Here is a 13,750-nt window from a genome sequence, read left to right on the forward strand (position 1 = left end):
CCACAATATGCTAATCCTAGTCTTTGAACATCTGACCAAGTTTACAGATTGATGCCTGATGTTTGTCTATTCAGCCAGATGTTAAGGTCCTTGATATGTAGACTCTATGCTACAATTATCTTCTATATCTCAGGGCTAAGCATACATTAGGAGTTAAAAAGTAGAAAGAATGAGTGGGAAAAAAGCAGAGACAGCCAAGATTGGGAGTAAAAGGAGAGGAAAAAAGAACTAATTTTTAAGGAAAACAGGATATATAAGTTGGTAGATATTTAAAGGCCAAAATAAAGATGCCTGTTGATACAGGGAAAAAATGAAGATAGTATATCATGATGAGAGAACCAGGCCTAGTTAAAGAAAGGACGGAAGACAAGACAGATCAAGCGATTAATTTTAGAAAATAGAGCTACTTTCCTGAAACTTCTAGGTATTTAGGGTTTGACCTACAAGGTAAAGACACAGAATATGAGAGAACCCTCATCATACTCCTTCAATCGTCTCCATAAAGTAGGTAACATCATCTTGTGAGAATGAGATATAGGAAATTGAGTCTTTGTGGGGAGTGCATCAAACAGTCTAGTGATGAATAAAAGAAGTGATGAGAAAGTTGCCAAAAGGCTTTGAGCAAGAAGGGTACAGGGAGCTACATCTTATTTCACTACTGCTCTATGATCTGGAAGGAGGATGTGAAAAAATACATAGTGGGGCTCATTAAGTGTTAGAAATTGATACGGTGAACTTCCCTGCTTCTTCCAGTTTATTTCACAGGTTAAAAGTTAACTCATTCAATACCAGGGGCAAAAGTTTCAAATTTCAATAGCTCTTTACAGCTCTGTATCTCACTACATGATGCAGAAATAAAGTCTCTTTCCCTTCTTCTATGCACTAGAAATTTATTATGGTCACTCCTTTAAGATTCCATTTTTATAAACTCAGAGAGATAGGATCAGAATCCTGGCCAGTCTATTCTCTTCACATGTAAAGCACAGAAATTGGTTGATAAATATTTGGTCCTTTCCTTACTTACTCCCTTAACAAGAAGCACTAGCAATTGACTTTTTAAAACTTCATACAAGATAAGAGAATTTAGACAATGTGATTTTCTTCTCCTCAGGGGGAAATGGAAATGGAAGATGTAGAAATTAAACATGTACACACACTCCTTTTGGGGGAAATAGCTCCCTGTTAATCTTTCAACATTGGTAAAACTCATCTGAATACACAAAAATAAACAAGGACTTTCAGTCCCAGAATGGTATCACGTTTGTTTTTAATCAACCTTTTTTGCTGACCTGATTTCAGATAGAAAATAAACTGTAAGGGCAGGGAAAAGAAGACACTTGAAGCCTACAATTTAAATCCCTGTTAATAGTTCACGATAGTCCAAAATTCAGATCATAAATGCTTGTGTTTACTGAATTATTTTTTAAAAAAAGAGAAGACTAATTCCAAACTTATCTATCCAAAAAGAACTCTCTTTAAGGGACACTTAAATCACAGCATTTCTTTTTACAGTGACAAAAAAACAAAACAAAACATAAAATTCTGATGAAAATTCAAAGCTATACTAACCAGAAATGAAGAAATAACTTTCTGCCTTAGTACTGCTTGCATTCAGAATGTAGGGCATTCATTCTCTTTAGTGCCAAGTCAGGTATTTTTTCCCATTATCTCCTTAGTTTTAAAAACAAATCAAAACAAAAATTACTCTAGAACTAGAACTAGAAAACATTAGTCTTATTATGTGAATTATTTTGCTACTGACAGCAAAACACAGTGATGATATACATACACCTATTCTAACAACAACAACAAAAAACCACTGGGCAATGAAGCCTATAAGTTTCTTCATATTAAGAAGAAGTATTTTATGACTTATATCAAAATTGTGGTGAATGGTTTAAGCCTATTAGAAAAAATGCATAAGATCTGATTAAGAATACCGGCCTTTTCTAACAGGTCTACGTAACTTGAATATCAGAGTATCAGAGTCATGATTGTAACAGGTAGAGTAGATTACCTACCACATCACAAACGCTAAGTATTGCTATTAGCACTTCTTAGATATCTGCCAAGCCATACACCATTTAATTTGAAGGGTAAAGAAATGTTTATACAACATCAGACACATGCTAAAATTATTCTTGTCTTTGGGAACTTCTTAACACAACAGCTTATATGTGAAGCTAAACAGAGAATACTGTAATCTTTAATAGAGAGGTGAAATAGGTAGGACTAAAAAAAAATCAGAAAATAAAGCATTATTATTTCTTTCTCAATGGAATCTAGTACTACTTTGGGTGGGTGTTTAATTCCCAGGAACAGTTTTTAATGAACTGATGATCAAAAGACCTGGGCACAAAAAGTGACTCTTCCACACACAAGTCTTGAAAACTTGGGGCCTAACTTTACCGAGACGTAAAATGAGAGGGTGAACTGGATGATGTCTAAAGGCTCACCCAGCTCCGATGTTCTGTATTCTCAGGAAACTGTTTCTCTTTTTTAACTCCTATTGGCTACCTCCTAGTGGATCTATGAATGAAATGGTCAAAAGGCAGTCAGGCAGGCAGAGGGATGCCATATGAGAGTCTATGTTGATTGACCAATTACAAGATAGGTGACTTTTCAAACCCTAAGTACAATCATTACAAAGTTCCTTATAAATAGAACACTCTAAAAACCACAACTCAATCTTTACAGCTAAGAATAAATCATGTGAAACCTGTAACATTTTATTTTTCAAAAATGAACAGCTTTTAAATGTAACTTTTCCAAAAAACACCAAAAAGTACAGTGTAAAGCACCTCCTCATTAAATACAAACTTTTGTTTTGTGATGCACTGCATCACTGTTTTGGATACATCTTGATGCAAAGGAAATTTTAAGTTGCAACCTTAAAATTTGTTTGTTTAAAAACACAAAAACAAAAAACTTTAAGAACTAAAAAAGACTACAACCACATTAGCAGCTAAACTTCCAAGAAAGGAAATTTTTCCTCCAACAAAGCATATTCTTTTGTGTATATACAACATATTAGCAGTGTTTTAATTTAGTTGTACCAAAGGCAAAATTTTATATTTAAAAAGAAAATTAAATTACAGATGCACAAAGAACAAAAGTTTAATATACCAAATTTTGTTGTTTGATGCACTTAGTTTAGTGTCAATATTTTGGGCAATTTTTAAGGTTAAAAAAAAGGCATTAATAATAGCTCTGTACAATAATATTTAACATAACTCAACAGGACAATGGAAACTACCTTCACATCATATCTTCACAAATTGTTCTAAAGACAGCAAACTCATGTTCAGTTTTATCCTTTGCTTTAAAATAAGCTACCAGTAATTCTAACCAGTCTAAAATGTTTTGTTCTTGGACCAAATACAAGCACTTGTACTTGCAAAAATGCTTTGCAATGGTACCTTGGCCTCTACAAAAAACATAAATAGCTAAGTAGAGACCAGAGTTTACTTTCAAATACTGTGACTGACTTCCAAATAATCCCTTCTCAGAAGTATCTGCAAAATACCAGATAATTAGATCAGATTTAATTCTTTGGTATAAGCATGAAACTGTTATTGACAGCTTTCCATGGCTTCTGAATAAACCAAGAAGAAACCCAAGGGGCATGAGTGACAATGAAATCTAGTATATAATGCAAGACAGGCAAGAGTGATAAAGTAATTTTTTTAATAGGAAAAGTAAACACTAATATTATACTCTAGAGAAAATAACACCTATTTAGAGATTTTAATGTTATAGAAAACCAAAAGGTCAAGCTTCATAGTGACCAAAATTATAACTTACAGCTGGAATATTTTGCTGCATTTTGGCATTATACCACAATGTAACTTACAGTATACTATAAGTACTAATGTAACGTTTAGTATACTACAAGTATTACTGTAACTTATAGTATACTATAAGTACTAATGTAACTTATAGTATACAGCTATCTGAGGACTCTTAGATCTTGGCATAACAGAAAACTCCTCGCACCACCTCAGAAGGGGGAAAAACCAAATTCTTTTCACCCCACAAATGCCTGAACTTTATACCATAAATTAAATCAAAGTGAGAGGTATAAAGCAAGGTTATAATGCAACTCTCATCACTTTTGCCATTTTTTGTTTTTGGAGTTGTATACTGCTTAATTTAGCAAGCTTAAAAGCTTATAGAATCAACTTTTTGATTAAGAAGAAAGTCTAGGACTTAATGGCTATCAATTTTACTACCAAAATATCTAAGGGACTCAATCCATTTTAATAATTATAGCTCCTTTAAATATCATTTGAAAAATTCTTTGTGGACACTAGACCCAAGACTACATTATATCCAAACAGAATACCTATGAGCTGGGTTTTGAAGTTTTTCACTCAGTTACCTGTTCTTCAACCAGCTACTTCCTCTCATGCTTTATTCATCTACTAAACACAAACTGTGAGTTTTTTACTTTGAACCTTCTCCTACAAGGCCCTAGCAGATACGTTTGTAAACATGCATTTACAGTCTTTGAACACCAACATCTTAAACTGAGACTAATGCCTAGAGCCACATTTCTTGTTAAAAGTTTGTCACTGAAGATTTATCATTTGGGGGGATTAACCTAACATTATCCGGGGGGGGGGGGGACAGAGTTACAGATATTCCCATTAATCTTAAAACCCCAAACTGAAATTCTAATGAATTTTTTTAAAACATTTCTACTGAAGAAAAGGCAACTGCACTTATTACATGAACACTATTAAAGTGTAAATAACAGCAACAAAGGGACCTACTCATATTTCCAAAGACCAAGATTTACCATGGCAAAGTCTAAAAAATAGGCAAAGGAGATGAGATACTAAATACCAGTATCATAAAAATAATCGATTTCTATCTTTGTCTTTCTTCTGCTGCATGAGAAACTAAAGGAGTCAAATAGAGGATTGTTCTGCGGAGCCAACCATGAAAATTTTAAGAATAGATAGGTATATATACCCTGTTATTCTTTCAGGGCATTATTTTATACACATTTAAAAAAAACTTCAAAAATAAAAATAAAGAGTTATTTAGCCTTGTGAATATTTTGCAATAAAGTTTCTTGAATTTTTATGACAAACTCTTTAAGCAATTCAACTTTTCAAATAGTCGTCACTCAGAAGTCCCTTTGCCATGGGATCTATCCCACGGTTACAAAGCGGCTTCCTCCTTTGTTGAATGTGAGAGTGGCTCTTTGTTCCTTCAGGATCCCAAATCGCTCATTCAAAGTCATCCCTGTCTAGAGTAAAAGGAAAGGGGGAGAAAAAAATTAACAACTTGACTGTAAGCCATATTTTCTTTGAACAGAACCACATAATAACAGTAATTAATAGTAACAAGAGCTAACATTTCCTGAATATTTATGTGCATGACCTCATTTAATCCTAACAATAACCATATGAAATAGCTGGTTAGAAAAGTTTAGACAAATTACTTCACCTTCCTAGTAGCAGCTCCAAAATTTAAACCAGGCAGTCTGACTCAAAATCCATGTCTCCTATACACTGTAATGTCTACATTATGCACCATTATACAAATATACTATAATGCCTACAACTCATATACCCCAAAGATGCCATGCTGTGCTGGTTTGAATCTGTCATGTACCCCATAAAAGACTATGTTCTTTTAATCCATTCATGTGAGGCAGTCCTACTGTGGGTGGATCTTTTGATTAGTTGCTTCCATGGAGATGTGACCCACCCAATTGTGGGTGGGACCTTTTGATTACATAATTTCCATGGAGCTGTGACCCTGCCCACTTAAGGTGGGTCTTAATTAGTTTACTGGAGTAAACTCAGAGCCAACATAGACCCAGACACCTGGAGATGCAAAGCTAAGAGATGAAGCCCAGAACTTGCCCAAGAGAAGCTGAGAGCCCACAGACGCTTAAAGAGAAAGTCACTGGAATCAGAAGCTGAAAACAACACAACATGGGAGCAAAGGAACAGCAGATGCCAGTCATGTGCCTTGCCAGCTGCCAGAGGTATTCTGGACACCATCAGCCTTTCCTCCATGAAGAGTATCCCCTGTGGATGCCTTAGTTTGGACACTTTTATGGCCTTAGAACTGTAAATTTATAACATAATAAATTCCCTTTATAAAAGCAAATCCGTTTCTGGTATATTGCATTTCGGCAGCTTTAGCAAACTGGAATAAATGCCTCCATGTGAATTTCAGGCTGTGTCACCAACTCAAGTGATGCTTTTGATTAACAATCAACAGAAAGCATACCCAAATTATACTTCCACCTTTTGTAAAATGAAAGGAACAACAGTAACAAAACAAACTAAAAATAAATCTGGTTGACTTCCAAGAAAATGGAGGGGATGGAGCCACACAGCCTACTTCTCTCCCCAAAGCAGTGAGTAACCAGGCAGAAACTGTCCAAATCAACTGTTCAGAGGCTACAGAGACTCGGGGAACCCTATACAACATCCAGGGAACTGTGGGACGAAGAGACTGAGAAACTATGGTCAGAGACTGTGAGTACTTCCATCCACAGCTCCTGGTTCCATTCCCCTACCCTCAAGGGAAGCAGTGACAGGAGGTCTGATCCCTGCCTGGGGGCTGCTGTGGACTGTGACGGCCACGGGAGTCCTCCACCCAAAGTACAGAGGGGACACAGACCAGTAGTGAGCCAAATATTGGCCAGCAAAGTTAGAAAATGGGATCACATTGGCCCAGGCTGCCCCACGCATAAGCCGCCCGACAACATTTTTTAGATCATGTCAGAGATAGAACTGGCAAAGGGCCATAACAGCCTGCCTTCATAGGCCTGAGCAGAATAGGTAGCTGAAGAGCACTATCCTGCTGAGCATTCATATTTGCAAAAATGTGTAAGCCTGATAATGTGGAAGTGAAAAAAAAGAGGCTTTTTGGAGTTTTCCGTGACCCTTTCTCTCCCAGAACTCTTTGGGATTTGTCTGTGCCCACTGCATGGCTACATGGCCCTGTTCTGGCTGGGAAATACTGACAAACCAACTGTCAAAGAAGAGCCTTAACACAAACCCAATCAACTACAAAATCCTAGAGAGAAACTGAACTTATGAATAAACCCATCAAGATAATCAGATGACTGGGCATTAGCAGAAAAATCACAACCCATCCTAAAACTCAGGAAAAAATGGCCCACTCAAAGGAACAAATTAATAAGTCAGAGGGAATACAGAACTTGGAACAATTACTCAAAGATGTTCAAACAAATCACTTCAAGGAGATGTCTAAAGAAATAAAGGATATTAAGACCACAATACATGAGCATAAAGAATTTGAAAGCATACAAAGAAAAATTACAGATCTTATGGGAATAAAAGCCAGAATAAATTTTAAAAAAATATATTAGAGGTACACAACAGCAGATTTGAAGAGGCAGAAGAAAGGATCAGTGGGCTACAAGAAGACAGAGCACCCAAATTCAAATAGAAAAAAGAACAGATAGAGAAAAGAATGGAAAATTTTGAGCAGATTCTCAGGGAAATTACTGACAACATGAAGTACAGAAACATACTCATCACGGGTGTCCCAGAAGAAGGAGAGAAGGGAAAAGAGCCAGAAAAAATATTTAAGGGAATAATGATCAAAAATTTCCCAACCCTTATGAAAGATGCACATCAAAACAGCCCAATGTATTCCAAACAGAATAAATCTGAATAGACCCAGCCAAAACACGTATTATTAATCAGACTGCCAAATGACAAAGAGAGAGATTTCTGAAAGCAGAAAGAGAAAAGCAACTTATCACATACAAGAGAAGCCAAATACGACTAAGCGCTGATTTCTCATCAGAATCTGTGGAGGTGAGAAGGCAGTGATACCATATATTTAAGATACTGAAGGAGAAAATTGCCAGGCAAGAACTTTTTATCTGTAAAGCTGTCCTTCAAATGAGGGAGAGTCTCTAAGCTCAACTCTACATATAAATTCATTACCCTCCCCTCTACGTGACACAGGACTCCCAGGAATGAGCCTGGTCCTGGCATCAAGGAATTGAGAATGTCTTTTTGACCAAAAGGGAAAACAGGTAACAAAATAAGGTTTCAGTGACTCTGAGATTTCAAATAGAGTCAAGAGGCTATCCTGGAGATTACGCTTAAGCAAGTTCCAGCTTGATATTCTAAATGCCAACAGTAAGCCAAGGCCTAAAGAACAGTAGTCCCAAAAATACTAAAGAATACCTAGGACCCCATCTGAGACTCTATGAAAGTTTCACTAAGTTTACTTTTCAGAAACTTAAATTCCCTGGAGTGTTCCTATGCCAGGTAAATCCTAAAACCCTCTCCAAGAACATCAACCAGATGCAGCCCCATTCCCAATAATGCCAACACCCCTTTTCAAAATGAACAGTTATTTTGGTCACTGCCCAGATAGCCCTGAAGATTGAGACAGCAATCAAATGAGAGAACGGGGTAGCAACTGACAAGATGGGATTTAACAAAGGATTATGAATACCGAATCCTTATATAAATAATTTTTTTTTTTAGTTTCTAGGGTACTAGAATAGCTACAAGGAAATAACTGACGCGGTGGAACTGTAACATATAACAAGCTTCGAAATTTGCTCTATAGCCACTTGTTAAATTATACTTCGAAAGTTACCACATTTCTGTATATAAGTTATACTTCACAATAAGGAAACAACTGAAATGGTAGAACTGTAACCCATAACATTCTTTGAAATTTGCTCTCCAACTACTTGTTAAATCATACTTTGAAAGTTACCACTTTTTGTATATTTATTTCACAATAAAAAAATGTAAAAAAAAAAATGAGGGAGAGTTTAAAATATTAATAAAGAAGCTAAGAGAGTCTGTTAACACGAGAACTGACCTATAAGAAATGCTACAGAGAGTTCTGCTGGCTGAAAATAAACACAGGAGAGTATACAAATGAAGGACAGTAGAGTATAGAAATGAAGATTATCAATGAGGGTAACTCTAAGGATTACAAGAGAAAAAAATACATATGACAAATAAAAGCCAAAGGATAAAATGGTTGAAGGAAGTACTGCCTTTACAGTAATAATATTGAATGTTAATGGAATAAACTCCTGAATCAAAAGACAGATTGGCAGAATGGACTGCTATAGCAATTAGGTTAAAAAGAAAAAAAAGCAGCATCCAAACCAGAAAGGAAGAAGCAGAACTTTTGCTATTTGCAAACAACATGATCCTGTATTTGTCAAGTCCCAAAAATCTACAACAAAGCTACTAGAACTAATAAATGAGCTCAGCAAAGTGGCGGGTTACAAGATCAACAAGCAAAAATAAGTAGTGTTTCTATACAGTAGTAATGAGCTATGGGAGAAGGAAATTAAGGAAAAAATTCCATTTAAAACAGTAACTAAAAGAATCAAATATCTAGGAAAAAAACTCAACCAAGGATGTTGTGCCAGTTTGGATGTATTACGTCCCCCAAAACGCCATTGTCTTTGATGCAATTTTGTGGGGGCAGACGTATTTGTGTTGATTAGGCTGGAACCTACTGATTGTTTCCATGGAGATGTGACTCAATCAACTGTGGGCGGGACTTCTGATTGGATAGTGTCCATGGAGGTGTTACCCCACCCATTCAGGGTGGGTCTTAATTGAATCACTGGAGCCATATAACAGAGCAGCCATGAGTAACATTTTAGAGCTGCAGCAGAGACAGACATTTTGAAGTTGGCCATTGAAAGCTGATATTTTGGAGAACACCATTTCGAAACAGAACCTGAGAGCAAGCAGATGCCAGCCACATGCCTTCCCAGCTAACAGAGGTTTTCTGGATCTCAATGGCCTTTCTCCAGTGAAGGTACCCTATTCTTTGATGCCTTACCTTGGACATTTTATGGCCTTAAGACTGTAACTTTGCAACCAAATAAACCCCCTTTATAAAAGCCAATCCATTCCTAGTGTTCTGTAAAATGGCAGCATTAGCAAACTGGAACAGATGTACAGGATCTATAGATAGAAAGCTACAAAACATTGCTAAAAGAAATCAAGGAAGACCTAAATCAAGGAAGGACTTACTGTGTTCATGGATTGGATGCCTAAATGTCATTCAGATGTCAATTCTACCCAAAGTAACCAACAGATTCAATGCAATACCAATCAAAATTCCAACAGCCTACTTTGTGGAAATGGAAGAGCCAATAATCAAATTTATCTGGAAGAGTGAGAGGCCTTGACTAGCCAAAAACATCTTGAAAAAGAAGAATGATGTTGAAGGACTCACATTTCCTGACTTTAAAGCATATTACAAAGCTACAGTTGTCAAGACAGTATGGTACTGGCATAAAGACATACTGACCAATGGAATTGAACTCAGAGTTCAGAAACAGACCTTCACATCTATGGTCAATTAATTTTTCACAAGGCTCCCAAGTCCACTCAACTGGAACACAACAGTCTCTTCAATAAATGTTGCTAGGAGAACTGATAACCATATCTAAAAGAATGAAAGAGGACCCCCATCTCACACCTTGTACAAAAATTAACTAAAAATGGATCAAAGACCTAAATATAAGAGCCAATACCATAAAACTGCCCCCCCCAAAAAAATGTAGGGAAATATCTTCAAGATCTAGGGATAGATAGTGGTTTCTTAGACCTTATACCCAAGTACAAGCAATGAAAGGAAAAAACAGATAAATGGGAATTCCTCAAAACTGAATACTTTTTTGCTTCAAGGACTTTGTCAAAAAGGTGAAAAGACAGCCTTTTCAATGGGAGAAAATTTTTGGAAACCACATATCTCGTAAGTATTTTATATTCAGAATATATAAAGAAATATTACAACAATAAAAGAAAAACCCAATTCAAAAATGGGCAAAAGACATGAATAGATATTTTCCTAAAAGAGGAAATGCAAATGGCTGAAAAGCACATGAAAAGATGTTCAACATCACTAGCTATTAAGGCAATGCAAATCAAAACCACAATGAGATATCATTTTATATCTACCAGAATGGCCACTATTAAACAACTGAAAACTACAAGTGTTAGAGAAGATGTAGAAAAACAGGAAGACTTATTCACTCCTGATGGGAATGTAGAATGGTATAGCTGCTGTGGAAGACTGGCAGTCCTCAGGAAGCTAAATATACAACTGCCATATGACTCAGCAATCCTGCTACTATGTGTATATTCAGAACTGAAAGCAGGGACACAAGCAGATATTTGCAAACCAAAGTCTATAGTGGCATTATTCACAACTGCCGAAAGATGGAAACAACTCAAGTGTCCATCAACTGATGAATGGATAAACACTATTCATATGATGGAATATTGTTCAGCTATAAGAAACAATCAAGCCATGAAGCATGTGACAACATGCACGAACCTTGAGAGCATTTTGTTGCGTGAAGTAAGTCAGACACAAAAGGACAAACACTGTATGATCTCATTGATATGAACTAATTATAATAAGTAAACTCATTGTGCTGGTTTGGATGTATTATGTCTCAAACCTCAACAATAAAACGTCATTCAGTAAATCACTCTTAGACTTTGTATATTGTAAACAGATAACTTGGTCTAGGTTTCACAGGTCCATAACCAGAGGGGAATTTTGCTTTAGGACAGACCACGCCTGTAACTGATTTTGATGGAATCTTGAACTTAACTATTGTTACTGAAATGATTTAAGTTTCTGTGATATTGTGATGAGATAAATCTATTTTGTATATGGAAAGCTCATGTCATTTTGGGGTCCAGGGGGTGGAATGTGCTGGTTTGGATGTATTATGTCCCCCAAAACTACGTGTTCTTCAATGCAGTCTTGTGGAGGCAGATGTATTAAGTGTTCATTAGGTTGGAATCTTCTGATTGAGTGTTTCCATGGAAATGTGACCCACCCAACTGTGAGTGACACCTCTGATTAGGGTGTGACCGCTTGATTCAATGTTTCCATGGAAATGTGGCCCCACCCATTCAGGGTGGGTCTTGGTTAGTTCACAGGAGTCCTTTAAAAAGCGCTCACAGAGGGACCCCAGAGAGCAGCTAAGAGTGACATTTTGGAGAGCAACTGAGAGTAACATTCTGAAGAGGAGCTGCAGCTTACAGAGACATTTTGGAGAACGCACAACCTAGGAGCATGCAGATGCCTAGAGAGGAACACGTTTGGAGAATGCCATTTTGAAACCAGAACCCCAGAAGAGGCACCAGTCACGTGCCTTCCCAGCTAACAGAGGTTTTCCGGATGCCATTGGCCATCCTTCAGTGAAGGTACTCTATTGTTGATGCCTTACCTTGGACACTTCACAGCCTTAAGACTGTAATCAAATAAACGCCCTTTATAAAAGCCAATCCATTTCTGGTATTTTGCAAAACGGCAGCATTAACAAACCGGAACACTCACAGAGTTAAAATCTAGACTATAGGTTATGAGGAGACAGAGAGGAGAAAATGAAGAGCAGATGCTTAATGTTGCAGAATTTTTAACTAGGTTGAATATAAACTGTTTGGAAATAGATAGAGGTGATGGAAGTAAAGTATGGTGTGTATAATTAATAGCCCTGAATTATGTGTGTGATCACGGTTGGAAGTGGAAGTTTAGAGTTGTTAATGTCACTAGAAAGAAAGCTAGAAGATAAAACATGGGACTGTATAACACAGTGAACCCAATGTGGACAATGACTGTGACTAATAGTACATATATAAAAAATTCTTTTGTGAACTAGAACAAATGTACTAATACAAGGTGTTAATACAGAGTAGTATATGGTAAAAAACACACTTATTGCAAACTATGGACTACAGTCAACAGTAATATTTTAATATTCTTTCATCAACAGTAACAAATATTCCACATCAAAGCCAAGGGTCAATGGAAGGGGTGGGGATAAGGGGTAGGGGATGTTTTGCAGGTTTGTTTTCAGTTTTTTCAGTAATGAAAATGTTCTAAAATTGATTGTAGTGATGAATTTACAACTATGTGATGATGCTGTGAGCCAATGATTATATACTTTAGATGGACTATACGGTGTGTAAATATATCTCAATAAAACTGCTATCAATCAATCAATCAATCAGGTCAAATTTCTGTCCATTCTTCCTATCTTCAATTTCACAGATTTTCACTTCAACAAACGCAAAACATGCATTTGACAAAATCCAATACCCATTCACAATGCTAATTCTCAGCAAATTAGGAAAAGAAGGAACTCCATCAATCTGATATGGAGAATCTACAAAAAACATACTGCTAACGTAATACTTAATGGTGAAACATTTAATGCTTTCTCCTTAAATGTGGTATTCAATTGGTATTCAATTCTACTGGAGGTACTAACCTCCAGTAAAGCAAGAAAAACAAATAAAAGGTTTAAAGATTGAAAGGAATTTGGAGAATGCCATTGTTTAGGCAGAAAATCTTAAGGAATATACAGAACAACTACCAAAAGTAGTAAATGTATTTAGCAAGGTCACAGGATACAGGTTAATGCAACAAAAATAAATTATCAAAACCACAGTGAGATACCCACATAGATGACCATAATTGAACGACAGATAATAACAAGAATTGGTGAGGATATGGAGAAATTCGGAACCCTAATATATGCTGGTGAGAATGTAAAATGCTATAACCACTCTGGAAAACAGTCCAACAGTTCTTCAAAGGATTAAATATGAAGTCATCATACAGCCAAGCAACTCCACTCCTAGGTATGCCAAAGGGAAATAAATGAAAACAATAACTTATGATCACACAAAACTCTGTATCCAAATGTTCATAACAGCACTATGCATAA

General features: G+C 36.4%; 1 protein-coding gene across 2 annotated transcripts in view; it reads right to left on the reverse strand.

Annotated features, from left to right (window-relative positions):
* Window positions 1–2,708: 2,708 nt before the first annotated feature.
* FYTTD1 (forty-two-three domain containing 1) overlaps window positions 2,709–13,750 on the reverse strand; it is a 76,354-nt gene continuing 65,312 nt past the window's right edge. The window contains exon 9 of one of the 2 annotated variants that reach the window (XM_037837455.1): window positions 2,709–5,257. In XM_037837455.1, coding sequence (XP_037693383.1) covers window positions 5,159–5,257 — 99 coding nt within the window. In that variant the 3' untranslated portion in view covers window positions 2,709–5,158. Of the gene's footprint in view, window positions 5,258–12,633; window positions 13,661–13,750 lie in introns of those variants that run through there. The other variant, XM_037837460.1, reaches the window with a different exon arrangement.

Source organism: Choloepus didactylus, chromosome 1 (assembly GCF_015220235.1).
Source record: "Choloepus didactylus isolate mChoDid1 chromosome 1, mChoDid1.pri, whole genome shotgun sequence".
Taxonomy (NCBI): Eukaryota; Metazoa; Chordata; class Mammalia; order Pilosa; family Megalonychidae; genus Choloepus; species Choloepus didactylus.